This window comes from Corvus cornix, chromosome Z, assembly GCF_000738735.6.
Source record: "Corvus cornix cornix isolate S_Up_H32 chromosome Z, ASM73873v5, whole genome shotgun sequence".
Classification (NCBI taxonomy): domain Eukaryota; kingdom Metazoa; phylum Chordata; class Aves; order Passeriformes; family Corvidae; genus Corvus; species Corvus cornix.
Genome location: NC_046357.1, coordinates 10,407,563 through 10,422,997, shown reverse-complemented (window position 1 = coordinate 10,422,997; position 15,435 = coordinate 10,407,563). Strand labels below are relative to the sequence as shown.

At 40.9% G+C, this 15,435-nt stretch overlaps 1 protein-coding gene across 1 annotated transcript in view; it reads right to left on the bottom strand.

Annotated features, from left to right (window-relative positions):
• OXCT1 (3-oxoacid CoA-transferase 1) overlaps window positions 1–15,435 on the bottom strand; it is an 81,199-nt gene that overhangs the window by 55,495 nt on the left and 10,269 nt on the right. The window contains exons 4-6 of the mRNA XM_010395207.4: window positions 8,633–8,768; window positions 4,300–4,449; window positions 2,444–2,550 (exon numbers count right to left, since the gene is read on the bottom strand). Coding sequence (XP_010393509.1) covers window positions 2,444–2,550; window positions 4,300–4,449; window positions 8,633–8,768 — 393 coding nt within the window. The remainder of the gene's footprint in view (window positions 1–2,443; window positions 2,551–4,299; window positions 4,450–8,632; window positions 8,769–15,435) is intronic.

The window sequence follows — 15,435 nt, the reverse complement described above, 5'->3', positions numbered from 1 at the left end:
AACAAAGGAGAATGGCTTCAAACTGAGAGGGGAGGTTTAGATTTTATATTGGGGAGAAATTCTTTACTGAAGGTGGTGAGGAACTAAAACAGGTTGCTCAGAGAAGTTGTGGATCCCCCATCCCCAGAAGTGTTCAAGGCCAGGCTCGATCGATCTTTGAGCAACCTAACCCAGTGAAGGGTATTCCTGTCCACAGCCGGGGCTGGAACTGAATGATCTTTAAGGTCCCTTCCAAACCAGGCCATTCTGGGATTCTTTGGTGACTATCAACAGAAGCAGTGGCACTCCCTGATGTTGTCCCTAATGAGCAAAGCTTTAAAGGAGGTTAAGACCTGGAGACACTCTGTTCAGCTAAGTAGAACTAGCACCTGCATCAGACTAACAAAGCAAAATGCCCATGTATCTTTTCAGTTATCATAGGAACAAGGTGAGATTATTTCATAATGTTTGAGGGAGTCTTGGATTATTTGTCTTGCTAGTGGTGTACTGTACCTAAAAGCTATTACCTGCTGAGTCAGACATAGGCCTTTGTTAGACAAAAGATAACCACTGATAAGTGGTGCAGAATAGTCCACTCAGCATGAAGATGCCTGGAATGAAAGAAGCCACAATGTGCTGTATGGAACAAAAGATCCAGGACCCATAAAGTATCACTTCAAAAAAAACCCCAAAACAAACAGTTTTAAAAACAGCTTTCTAAAGAAGTTGGTGCCATTCTAGATTCCAAGAAAACAGTATAGCTTGATGTATGAGAATAGCAAAAAAATTAATGCCAGCCTGCGGTCCAAGTAAGTGTACCTAAAGTCCATCCTTTAAATTTATGAAAGCTCTTAGCTCCAGGGTGATTAACAGTTTGGCAGAGACTTACACGATTGCTACTGGCTCCACAGAGTCACAGGAAACACACAACGAATAGTACCACACTGCTGTGAAAGTGGTAACAGACGGCAAGTTAAAAGACGAGCCTATGTTTCTGCTCTATGTCATCAGATAATCATGTCTCATCCAGAACCAGAATAGGTCACGGCTTATCATAAGCCAATTCCTTTGAGCTAGCAATATTCTATATGGAATAGGACACCAGGTGATGATTTGTTTCCATCTTTGATGAGTTACAGTTGAAGGAAGGAATCAAGATTTTTAGGTCTTCACTCCAGATGGAAGTAGTACCTGGTATCAGCTGTATTGTGTGAATGTGGGAGACATATGAAGACTTCTGGAAGGAACAGGAAGAAGGAAAGGCATAGAGGATAACAGGACATAAAAGGAGAACACAGCTAGTCTGTTTCTGTGGAGAATGAAAGAACTTTTCAGAGGTATGTACTATGCATCAGTAGATAGATACAGGATAAAAGCACAGAGAGCAGTGGCTCAGGATCAAAGCCAAGGCCAAGGGGGAACACTGTTTCATGAATTCAGTGTACCAGAGCCTAAGGAAAGCAGTTTAGCAGCCATCAAATTCATCTGCACACACACAAAAAAGTTCGGCTTTCAATCAGAAACCATATTGTCTTGCTAGTGGGCAAGTCAGGATGTCAAGAGTTGGGCAAAATAAAAACTTGTTTGTTAATTTTCAAGTATTTTAATTTAGTATTAATTATGAGGAGATATATATATACACACACACATATACACATAAAGAAAAGCATTACTTTATGGGTATTGATTTTTACACATATTTTTCAGTTGCTTTTCCAACTCCTTGTTTGTTCTAATACATACAAAGACTCTCAATCAGCATCTTCTTGTAATAAACTGCAAGGGATAACTACAACACTTACCTTTTCATCTGGTAGCCATAAGACAAACAAATAAAAACCAGGCATTAAACATAAGCAAACCTCTCTTCTGTTTCAGTTCAGGACAAACCAGAACACAAACAGAGTAACTCATATAAAAGATTTTCTCAGTAGTGCAACATCAAACTTTTCATTGAAAAGATGTTTAAATTCATATGATGCCTTTCCCTACACCACTGAGATCAAATCAACTTTAACACAGTTTTCTTTAGACAGAATCAGTTTTCCCATCACTGGCTGGCAAGAAGACTGACTCAGTTCCCTTCTCTTCTGTCATACATGAACCTGCACTTCTTGGGTCAGCCTTTAATTGCTCAAGAAAAAGGACCCAAACTAACATGAAAATTGAAAGAAGAGAATGTCACTAAATTTCTCAACAGTCATCGTAACAACTTTGGTCTGCTGTGTCCCATTTTTAACTACCAATGTTTTATTGCATAGCTATGTTTGAATTCTCAAAATTCATTAGAAAAAGTAATTAAATTTTGGTGGTTTATAGCAGTGTAATTTGACAGTAGGGAAAGGCAATATGAAAGAATGTGAAATCAGTAGAACATTACTTTGCCATAACATAAGAGGCAGGATTCTCCTTCTCATTATCTAAACTGTAAAACAATATTTTCCCACCAGTAAACAAGTCATACCTGAAAATGATGTTTCCTGCACGATCAGCCTTCCATGCCTTCACAAGAGCAAAATCTCCTGTAATCGATTTCTCCAGAATAAAGTGACGGCCATCAAACTCCCTCACCTACAGAGAAAAGTAAAAAGTTGAGATGTAGGTTTCTTCCAACAGATTTCACATGTAATACTTATTTTAAGGGTCAGTTTTGCAGACTTATATTTTGACTTCTTTTTGTAGTATGTAAAGTTTTAACTGAAAAGTTTTATGTATGTAAAGTTTTAACTGAAAAACTGTATAATAACAGAGAAACATGGAAAGGCTGTAAACCCCAGTTTTATCATAGTGTCTCCAGTGAAACAGCATGAGAATCCATATTCCTCCTGCTCCATCTACTGGAATTAGACATGCTTTGTCCTGCACATCTACCAGCTAACCAAAAATTGAGGTGTTAAAGTAGAACTATTGAAAAAGTTCATAAACACTGCCCACCATCAGAAACCCCAAATCCAAAATTAAGTCAGCTTGAGACAGACTACTCGAATCATGTCATCTGACAGGCTGAATTTAATTTGGTTTTCCCTGCATTTATGATCAATATTTGCAATGAATGATACTGTGCCTGAAGCCAAAATATGGAACAGGGACACAGCTAGTCTTTTGATCCTACAGAGAGAGATGAATCCACCACTCTTAACAATGTAGAAGGTGAGAGTATACACAAATATTACTTGAGAGCTTTTTAAAATTGCTGAAAGGGGGAGGAAGTATGAGAAAAGTGTACATAAGTCAGTTTTCCAGTACCATAAAAGGAGATCTGAGCTATTATAAAATGACACTTCTGTGCAAAATGGATATGGAGAATGGAATTGAACTAATCATTCTAGTCATGTTATTAGCACCCCTCAGTTATGAGATTGAGGAGAGTAAGGGAGATTTTCCCACAAATGTCAAAAGAAAAACAAAGGAAGAAAAAATTTATTAAAATTATAAGCTATTTAATGAACAAAATATTCCTCCAAATGGTAAAACAGTATAAAAGTTAAGGGAATAAAAAAGACTATATCAATGTCTAGATGCTGCAAATAGTCATGTATAACATACATGAAAATCATGGGTTACGGCGTAATTACCTTTACCGCAGAGATTTCTTGAGGTGAAATTTAATGTTCTATGCAGCCTAATTGGAACACACAATATTAGTCCCACCAATTTCTTCAAGAAAAATTACGGCAGATCTCTCTTCCCTTCTCCAAATTCTACATACAATTTCAAAATGAAACCCTTGTTTCTCCCTTGAAAGCCACATACAGTCTTTTTATTTCTTTGCAGTTTTAAATACTGAGAATAAATTGCATTTCAAAGATTGGGAAATGCATTTCCTGAAATTTGTGTCAACTGAGCTCTTCCCAGTTTAGCAGGAAAATGTCCCATTTCTTCTAAGGCTGAAGCTCCATGTACAGCTGCAGGGCTGCTTACTGCAAGGCACAGTATCTGAAGAGCACCTGCCCCCTAACAGGAGATTGTTCTCAAATACCTCTATGCACTGCAGTGGCCTGGTACAAAATTTGTTTGAATACACAGCGAACCTGGTCAGAGAACAGTCAAGTGAAGAGTAACTCAGGAAGGCAGGCTTTCACTTGGACCAGTTCTTGATGCTAAATCACTCTAACGCTTCAAAAACTTTTCGAACACATCACAGAGGACAGCAGTAAGCAATGGGAGCAAAACTAATGTGTCTGGTACCACAGACATCCAGTTAATTGAATACAGTAAGGTTAAACTTAATACCTTCTTAAACTCCTGTTTATCTTGTAAATATGTTAGAAACTCATTTTTCAAAGCTGCAGGCTTCCTAATGGCAATCAGACCTCTTACCTCTCTTGGCTGGCTGGCAATGGCAATGGTGCCATCTGTGTTGTACTTGATGGGTGCACCCCCTTCCTGCACCAGAGTCCCATAGCCAGTACTGGTGTAAAATGCTGGGATACCTGCTCCTCCTGCTCTAATACGTTCAGCAAGTGTACCCTACAGAAAAACATATTTAAAAAATCATCATTTGGGAACAAGAGATAAAACTTCAATGAATGGCTTGAATTAACTTTATTTTATATCCCGTCATTTGGAGCTTTTCCTTCTGTACTAAGTAGACAGATGGGATCATCTATTTCTTCCTCACATTTTAGCTTCCCTATGTGGGACAGGTACTGGATATGGCAGTCATAAATTGCTTGAGATGACACTGTCATACAACTACCTGCCAAATCCCAGGCCCCAGCACTTGGCTGAGTCTCCTCTCCTTCAGTTTGTTTCCCAACCCATTATTCTTGAGCATAGTACAGAGCTCTTTTTCCCACCTGGCTACATATCCTAGAAGGTTTTTCTTCTCTAACAGTTGATGTTCATTCTACAACATCCTAAGAAAAACTTCAGAATCCACTCCAAGTTGAAGCAGCCAAACATGACAGACTGAGAAAGGAAGAGGGAGTCCAGTGATCTGGGTTGCCTGTGCCAAGAATACCAAAAAGCTAACAGAGCAGTTTTTATGCTGTTTCACCACCCTGTCTGCACTCTTCTCTATGTCCAGCTGTAGCACAGATACTAACAGCAGAAAGTCCTCATCTGCCTTAATTTTGGACTTAGAGCCACAAATGTGTGTTTGCTTTTCATTAGTGTAATTTCCTGGATTTTTTTTTCAAATATATTTTCCTGTATTCAAAGCAAGACAAGACCATCATGGTCAATTATCCAGCTTAACAGCCTCTATAACATCATTTGCATTTTCCCCAGTTATCCTGCAAGAAGAACGATGACTTCTGGTTGGTTTTCAAAATGATGGGAAGACACAGATGCAAACCATGCAATGATACAGGGTCCTGTGTTTTAAGAAGCCTTAGCATTTCAAGATCTCACCATGACATCTCCCTTACAGTGCAACAATAATACAAAAGTCTCCAATTTTGCCTAAGGTTACACCAAACTTTTTTACAAAAGACTATTTTTTCTGACACAAATATTTCAAATCCCCACATCTCCTAGTAAGCAATTACATTTACCATTACACAGTGTAAACCCATTATTTCAATGCTGGATCTACATAGATTATCTGTAGTCCACAAAGCCAACTACACGTCTAAGGAGTTCACAGTCTTCTAGGTGAAAGTACTGAACATTAAATAGGAAGGAAAAAATGCATTGTGAGATTTGTGACATTTGAAACATAGACATGACAAGTGTCTGGCTATTTTCAGGTCTGCTGACTGGGTATAAAAGAAACTTTTCCATTCAGGTGTGGAATTCTAACAAACATTCTCTCACAGCATCCTCATAGGTAAGCTCAGAAAGTCTGGAATCGATGAGAGGACAGTGAGGTGGATTGAGAACTGGCTGAACAGCTGATCCCAGAGCATCATAATCAGCGGCACAGGGTGTAGTTGGAGGCCTTTTTTGTTTAACTCATTCACCAACGGTTTGGAGGAAGGCGCAGATGCCTCCCCAACGAGTTTGCTGATGACACAAAGCTGGGAGGAGCAGCCAATACCACATAGTGCTGTGCAGCCCTTCGGAAGGACCTTGACAGGTCAGAGAGATGGGCAGAGAAGAACAATCTGAAATTCAGCAAGGGAAAATGCAGGGTCCTGCACGTGAGGAGGAATGATCCCATGCACCAGTACAGGCTGGGGGCTGACCTGCTGGTCAGCAGGTTGGTGAAGAACGACCTAGGGCTCCTGGTGGGCAACAAGCTGACCATGAGCCAGCAGCGTGTCCTTGTGGTCAAGCCCAGTGGTATCCCGGGGTGCATCAGGAAGAGCATTTGCAACAGGTCGTGGGAGCTGACCCTGCCCCTCTACTGAGCCCTGGTGAGACTGTGTCTGGGCTGCTATGCCCAGTTCTGGGCTCCTCACGACAAGAGAGACATGGAGCTCCTGGAGTGGGTCCAGTGAAGGGTAACAAAGATGATCAAGGGACTGGAGCATCCCTCTTACAAGGAAAGGCTGAGGGAGCTGGGCCTGTTCAGCCTCAAGAAGAGGCGACTGAGAGGGAACCTCACCAATGCCTGTAAGTATCTGAACAAGGGGTGCCAAGAGGATGCAGCCAGGTCCTGTCCATTGGTGCCAAGCAATGGGACAAGAGGCAATGGGCAAAACCAGATGCATTAGGAAGATCCACCTGAACATGAGGAAGAACTTCTTTACTGTGACACTGACCACACACTGGAACAGGTTGCCCAGGGAGGTCACGGAGCCTCCCTCACTGGAGATATCCAAGCACCACCTGGACACAATCCTGTGCCATGTGCTCTGGGATGAGCAGGGAGGTTGGATCAGATGCTTGAGCAGGGAGGATGGACTAGATGACCCACTGTAGGCCCTTTCCAACCTGACCCATTCTGTGATTCTGTGATTCACAAAAGAGGGAGCTCAAGAGACCATTCTCAATACAAACTTACCACAGTTGTTTTTCCCAGAAACTTGAATAGCTGTTTAAAGCCCAAAGGTTGTGTGTCACCTCTGAAAGTGCTACACACTACCATGCTGTAGGCTTCAAAGTTAGAGCACCAACTTCACAAAAGTTGATCTCTATAGAACATAACTGATACTGATGATTTTAAGATCTCATTGCATTCATGCTATTTGAGTAGCTGAGCAGAGCTAAAATAATTAAAAATATGGTGCTAAAAAGTAAAGTTGTAAATTGGCTCATAACAGTATGCAAATATTAATTTCGTTAAGAGTTAATGAACAAGCCAAAAAGGGTTTTGTCTCACAAGGAACGGTATCTCCTAATTTGATTCCAGCCCACTAGATGGCAGGCATTGCACACCCAACATACCAAAACCTGCCACCAGGATGGGAACAGAGCAGCTCCTTGACTTCCTTCCCTTTATATGCGGCCACAGTGCTGAGTATACTTTATGCCTTCTTCTACAATCTTCAATAAAATATACATAAGTGTGTATATATATATAAAAACTTCAAATGAATATAATTTATTATTAATTAATTAATTCCATTAAAGGAATTTACACAGACAGCCAGTTCTTAACAGATGCTGGACCCTAAGATGGTGTATTGGGTTTGCAAGGTTTTGGTAGTTAGAGGGATGGCTTCTGTGCAAAGATTCCAGAAGCTTCTCCCAATGTCCACAGAGCCAGTGCCAGCTGGTTCCAAGGCTGAGTCCATTATCAAGAGTGCTAGCACCTCTGGGACAGCATATTGAAGGAGAAAGAACTTCTCACAGAGATGTAAGTGCATCCACGAGTAGAGAGAAGTGAGAATATGTGAGAGGAACAGCTCTGCAGGCACCAAGGTGAGTAAGGGAGGAGAGAGAGGAAGTGCACCAGGTGCTGGAGCTGAGATTACCCTGCAGCCCATGATGAGGCAGCTGTGCCCCTGCAGCCCATGGTGGGCCACAGGGGAGCACAAATCCACCTGCAGCCACTGGAGGACCCAATGCCTAAGCAGGCAAAGGCCTGAAAGAAGGCTGTGACCCCATGGGAAGCCCATGCCGGAGTAGGATCCTGGCAGGACCTGTGGCCCCATGGAAAGAGGAGCCCACGCTGGAGCATGTTTCCTGTCAGGACTTGTGACCCCACAGGGGACTCATGTTGGAGCAGCCTGTTCCTGAAGGACTGCATCCTGTGGAAGGCACCCACACTGGAACAGGGGAAGAGCATGAGGGGTCCTCCTGAGCAGGAAAGAGCAGCACAGTGTGTCATGAACTGACCACAACCCACTATTCCCTCCTCCCCCTGTGCCACTAGCAGAGAGGAGGCAGAGTAAACTGTGAATAAAGTTACAGCTGGGAAGAAGGGAGGGTTGGGGCAAAGCGTGTGTAGTGGGAAGACATGTTAAGATTTGGTTTTACTTCTCTTAGCCTACTCTGATTTGATTGGTGTAAACTAAATTAATTTCCCCAAGCTGAGTCTGTGACGCCCATGATCATAACTGGTGAGGGATCTCTCCCTTTACTTAACTCATGAGTCTTTTGTTATATTTTCTTTCCCCTGTTCAGTTGAGGGGAGTGAGAGTGCAGCTTTGGTGGACACCCTGTAGTCCAGTCAGGGTGAGCCTACCACAGATGGCAAGTGCCTTCTGCACACAAGCAAAACATCTGGATTGCAAAACAATTTCATAAGAGCACTTAAGCATTATTCTACTCAGTATTTTAGATGGAAAGAAATCACCAGTCTCTTAGAGACACTCCTTACCTGTGGTGTAAGCTCAACTTCAAGCTCACCAGATAAATACTGGCGTTCAAATTCAGCGTTCTCACCAACATATGATGACACCATGCGCTTTATCTGCTTTGTCTGAAGCAGAAGACCAAGTCCAAAGTTGTCAACACTGTGTAGAAAAATCCAGACAATAGAGTTTTGTTGTAAACAAAGCACTTGATAAGCTGTAATGACTTAACAAGAAAGAACAAAGTTATCTCCCCCACACATAAGGAATTGAAGACAAAAACCAAATTCCAGCTTTTAGGGGGGAAAAGCATCAAAGCTACAATTAAAATCTAAGATTTCAGTGTTCAGACCTCGTCTCCTCCAAGATATGGAATACATCCAAAACTTCCCTTTAAAGCCATTTCACATGTTAACAGCTAAAAGTAACAGCTTGACAAGTGGCGTTATTTTACGTATCTACTCCTTTTAAAAGCCTTACCAAATTAATAAAAAGTCACACATGGCTTTGAGTGAATACAGATATATTTTTGTTCACACTCCTGCTGACCAGGAAAAAGGCAAGTGATTGCTTAGCAGCCCAAGGAGAAAGGCACATTTGTATTTATAATGCTAATTTCTGTATGAGGTAAGAAAATGTTTGTATTTAAATTTTGTTATTATAGTAAATAATTTAATTTCTTACTAAATAACCACCTACTCCAACAAAGGGTTTGGGCACTACAAACAAGACTTTCTTGTCTATGTCAGCTGAAACTGAATGCCAGAGATGTTAGACAACACTTTTCTTGTGCCAGGGCTTCTAAAATGCTGATATCCTTTGTGATGTTTGTCATGCTATACTGTGTACTATTAGATTAGGAACATTTTTCAAGCGTTCCTGCAACCAAGATGCTCTGTAAAAAATGCTACTTCAATTCCAGGAAATACGAGGTTAATATATAAATATGGAAATAAACATAGATGATATGATAAAGACATGTTTCTTTCACTTTTCCAGCACATTATGCAGCATGCCAGCAGAGTGGTACATGTGTGTGAAGCTCCTGCACATTTATGTTGGTCTCTGCATCAGATAAGCAGAGAACTCAGACCTTCCAGTCCCTCTATAGAAAAGATGCCATGATCCAGAATTACCTCACAAAAAATGATGTATATCTGCCATTAGTTGGGTCGATTCAATATTATTTAATTATCCACACAACGGGTTGACATTTCAGGATAAGAAATATAGAAGAATATTACAATAATCCTTTAAGATATCAAGTATTCAGCACTTTGTAATTAACACACACATGCCTACAATATATGAATCCTGTTGAAAACACCATTCCTGAAGAAGAGCTCCAAAAAAGGACAAGGTTCAACAACTTTACTATTATGCAGTATCCATTTTCAAATATAAAAGTAGTAATGCTTGCCAGCCATAGCACAGGCTGCAGTGCTGCTGGTGAAGGGAGAGGGGCTGAGCAAGCAGGACCAGCACCAGTTCCTCATCTCCAACCACAATGCTCCAAGAGTTGCATGGACAGACATGCAGTCACAATGCCTTCGCAACTGCATGCATCATGAGCACTATTTTAAGGTTAGGCCTATTTTAAGGAGATGGCCCACTTCAGTGCATACTCAAGCATTTTGGAAACTGGATGAGAGGAAGTGAAACAAGCTTCTCTCATCTGGTTCTCTGAATTTATTCTATGTTCTCTAGATACAAAAGAATGCGACTTATTATACAAGCTTGCTCTACTCTCCAACTCTGACCTACTAAAAAAACCCTAAAAATCTAACTGTGATGCAACTTCCAAAGAGTTGTGGTGCCAAAGCCTTGGGACTAAAATGTGCGTTGCCTAGAAACAACCTGTGTTTCTAATTCCCTGCAAGAAAACAAATCCTGCAGTTTGAAACTAGAAGAGCTGAGTATAGAGAAGAAAGAGGAGTCTTGTGGGCAAAAGGGATTACAAAATAGAATAAAAATAAAAAAGCCAGAATTTCCTGTATAGGTTAATTTAAAGCAGGGCAATTCCTCTCACATGAAAACCATCAAACCCTGACCTCTCATTATAAAAGGTAGTAAATGAATGTAACAGGGCAGCCAATATCTGATGGGGGTTAAACAGGTTGGTATAACTACAGCACTGTGTGGCGAAAGCAGAGAATTTAAACAAAATTCTGCAGTGCTTTCTAGTGCAAGAACAAGGGGAAGCTTCCTGAACTGCTTGCAAGCCAGAGTTTACAATTTCTGTGTATCATTCAGGTGGTTACACTGCTCTGATCATTGCAAATCTTGGAAGTTACCAAATAGAAACAAGCACTTCTGCATGCAAACAATGAAATACTGAGTGTGCATTCACTTAAGAAAGGATGGCAACAGAGGGTCAGATTTGTAATGGTTAAAGGAATTTCTGCTTCATTTCACTAAGATCCATAATCCTTCCTCCTACATTCTCAGAAGCAGCTACTGAAGCATATTGTCCTTAACAGGACTTTGTGTATCATCCTGCAGGATTCCATGTGGATACACTTGATTCCCTGATCTACTACTGTGAGGAATGTTCTCTCAAAAGAAACTCAGTAGTTATGAAGAAATTAAACAGAAAGTTGCACAAAGATGATGCCTTAGGTTTTAACTTTAATATTTCTCAAATCCTGTAGTGCTTAGTGTGTAACTCTGAAGTTTCTTGTAGCCTCTTAATTTCTGCTCTCTCATGCTAGGTAGACATAACAAAGCCTCTCCGGGCCTGCTCTTCAAGGACACTCAGACCATTGTAGGCCCAAAATGTGTAAACCAAAGAGCCTCTAAGGGGGGCAAGCTGTGGGAAACTACATCATTAACTGAAGCTTTAATTGGAGAATTAACCCTGATGTGCTAATGAACCAAACTTATAAAAGCGTGAAGAATTCGTGACCTGTTGTCCATCCTGGGGTCCATTTTGGCAACAGCCTCTGGGCCCCCCACGGTGTACCTTTGAAGGCCCTTCAAATAAACACCTACCTTTACTCCCTTATTCTTGTCTAGTCTCTGTTTTAGGTGGCCGCTTCAGACGTCAAAGGTTATTTTGTCATGCCAAGTTGTTCTTCACTTCTTAAGTCACTCTTTCTCTTCACCTCAAATGCAGCCAATTTGTTCACAAAATTGCTGTGAGGATCTGTTACTGTGCACACAGGTCACATACAACCTTATTTCCCTAGCACAATGAGAACAGGAATTTCACCTTTCAAAAGTCGTTGTACCAGGAGGCTCTGCCTGCCTGGTAACACAAAATTACTTCAACTCCCACATGCATTTAATCTTCAGAGCAGTGTCACAAAATCCTGTTGCCATTACTCATATGCGTTTTTTTTGGATGTAAATTTCTTTAAAGAAATAGACTGCCATCCATCTTTTTTGAGGGTGCAATCTGCAATCTTCAGGTTTCCAGCTAAAATAACCCTTTTGCACTCACACGCATCAGTTTTCATCTCCGTCCCAAAACCCATTTTGAGCACTTCAACCTATTTTTTGTTTCCTATGTTTTTCTCTTATATCTGAATACCCTAAGAAACAAATATTTCACATAGAAAACACTGTCCTCACTCCTATTTCCCCTACCCTTTGATTTTCATGTGATGTCTCTATCCCAGATTACAAATTTCAAAACCCTCTGGTTTACAGAAAATTCTTTCCATATAACAATTCTATGGCGATTTTAAGTTACTTGTTCTCCCTTTCCATATTTTGTTGCTTTCTTGATTTAGTTGTTTTAAGCACAAGGGCTTTTTGAACTTTTCAGCTTTAATTATGTTTACCCTCAAAATGTTACCCCTAAAATACTGCAGGCATTGTTGTAGGCAACACTCCGTCTGTCAAACAGCAACCATAGAAAGAAAAAAAGAACCTTTACTGAGTGCATGAAAAGAATACATCCCATACACCTATTTCAAAAGTTGGATTCAGTCCTTTAAAAATTAAAAGAAAGGTAAATGCAATAAAAATATGTTGCTCTAGATAGGAAGGAAGAAGGCGTGACAGAAGTTGACATAGTTGTTTCGTGTGCTGGCACATTAGTGCTAGACAGGGAATGTGTTCTTTTACCCTCAGAATTGTTTGGATGTCTAGAAGTTTCCCCATTCTGTATTAGGATGAAAAGTGAATCAACAGAATACATGAAACATATATAGGAAAAGAGATCTAACTAGGCATTCATCAAGGACATAGGTGACCCAAGTTCCCCAAATTATTGATGCAGACAAGAAAAATTAAGGAGGTCTGACTGTCTAGCAATACACTGCCTCCTATTGTTTTGTCCCTCGCAGACCCACAAAACCTTCCTGTCAAAAACTATGTCGGCCTTTTGTAATCAAAAAAATTAGCCAAAGATGACTCCTAGACAGATCTAGCCCACACATCTCCAGTATACTGGAAGGAGTCAAAGGCAACATTTCAGTATCTCACTGCAGATAAACAACAATCTGAAGCTCTCAAACCTTCTTCTTTGGTGGCTCAAGCATAACACATTCTAGCATCCAGCATTACAGTGAAGAAGAGATTACCTAAGTTTCCAAGCTGGTAAAAGCCTCACACACCAACAAGCCCCGCACAGCCTGATGAGGCAGGAAATAGAAATTTGCATTCTTATGCAGAAAAAATGGATACTTGGAATGTCACACAGTCTGGCACAAAACACAGTCTGGCTTACCGTTAGGGGGTTTTCTGAGTAAAAGGAGACATTATAGGACAATTAAAACTTTCCTCTCTCTCTGCCTTTGTAAAGACATTTATTTGTTTCTAAAAAAAGTGGGTGTGGTCAGAATAGACTGGCTGCCCTTACTGGATGGCAAGCAGCATCAATTAGAATGAGAGTTTCCTTCTAGATTTCTTAAAGAGATCGCTTCCCCTACAGTCATTGTCCAAAGATTCTCCAGAAGGTGATATTCCTGGGAGATTACACAAGACCAGAAGTCTTGATTATGAAATATTAACATGAATATCTTGAGATCTGGAGAATTAAAACGTTGGCCAAGGAGCTAACATGATACACCACCTGATCTTTCTCCTCTCATAATTTGGAGACTGGAAAGGTAAGGGGGTAACTACATCACCCCTGAGAAGGAAAAGAATGCAGTAAGAATCCTGAGGCAAGGCTCCACCTCAGGCAGAAGCTGAAGTTTCTGCAGCTAGCTGTTGCTGAAAAAAAATGCATATTAATAGCTGGTCCTACTCCTGGAAAACGTTTTATGTAAAGGCACCTGTCACCTTCTGGAGAGAGACGAGCAGTCTTTTTAGGCATTCATAAGCTCCAAGTGTTACATAACGAAGCATGAAACTTGATAACAAATGGACCTGTTCCAGAGCTAGAAATTTTCTTGGCAATAGGCTAGGAGTGGGGAAAGGAAATCATTTCCTCTGACATTCTCTACGTAGAAGAGGAGAGGCTGGTTTTATTTGCAGCATCAGCTTTTCAGTCTTCAAAAGGATTTGCTCCAAGTTACATGCAATTATGTCTTCTGACAGATCCACAATTCCTAGGGAAGAGTAGATCTGCTTCCCAACTAAAAGGAATGCATCAATCACTACCTGCTTGGCATTTCTTAGTTGCAGAGTCTTAAGCTTTCAGGCTCACAGGGGTGCCTGACTATAACATGAAACTTTACCAACATGAAAGTTATATGGATAGAGGTACCACCTGAGTTCTTAGGGACACACATTCTTAGATCCACAAAAATAAAGTATAATCCTGGCAGCCCCAGAAAGAGATCCTTAACAGTCTTTGTTAGAAAATTAGTAAATGCCTACTAGATGGTGTTTGCCAAAAGACACTGGACTAAAGGGAAGGCATACCCAGGGCAAAATTAATGTAGACAATCAGTCATATAACAGCTCTTCATAACTCATCTTCCCCAGTCTTACAGCTGGCTCATAACGAGACTATGTCCCACAATACTTTCTCCATGTGTTACACTGGAAGATTATTAAAGAGCCAGCTCAGATGATATTCTGTTTCTCCTTCTCTGTCCCCCACTTCCATAAGGGTACAAAGAATGAGAACAAGATGAGGAGTAGGAGTTACCTAACAGAGACAGAAAAACAGATTCAGCTCACAGAAAGGTAAATTATTCAGAGATAAAATGCTTATTTGCCTTGTTGTTTCTTGTCTTAGCCAAATGCCTTGACACTGTCTTCAGGCACCTTCTTTACATAGCCATATATCTGATTGCAAATTGCTTAACGGAAAGCAAAAAAGAGAGGCTGAAGCTCTCTAAAGACTGAGAAAAGAGGAGGAAGAGAAAAATATGGGTGCTGCCATATGCTATGGCAGTCCTGTTCAGGAGAAAAAGAGATGAAGGTAGTGAGAAAGGGAGGGGAGGGAGGAAAGTAGGAAGGGAAGAAGGGAGGGAGGGAGACAGGAAGGAAGGCAGGAAGGAAGGCCACAGTTGTAGAAAATCACAAAGCCCTGTGTGCAAACTGGTGTACCTGAGCCTTAATCTCCTTCTATTCCTTCCCTGAAGTGTCTGCACTGCACCCTTGTCCCTCTGCTACTGAAGTCTTCTCATGGGAACTCTGTCCTCTCTGCTCTCATAACTTCATCTCAAGTCTCACAGCAAAACAGCAGTACTGTTCCACCACCATCCTCCTCCAAAAATGATGTTCTTCTCATCTGAGAATGATGGGTGCAGGCAGATAGGCCAAATCCGTACATGGCAGATAATTTCTGAAGAGAAGAAATACTGTACATTGCACTGTTACATGAGCAGCAAGGTCTCCTCTCTTCACATTCCTTTCTGGTACAAAATGGCATCCTGTGTTTTTATGACAAGTAAAACAACTCTATTCAGAACTTTTAAAATGTACT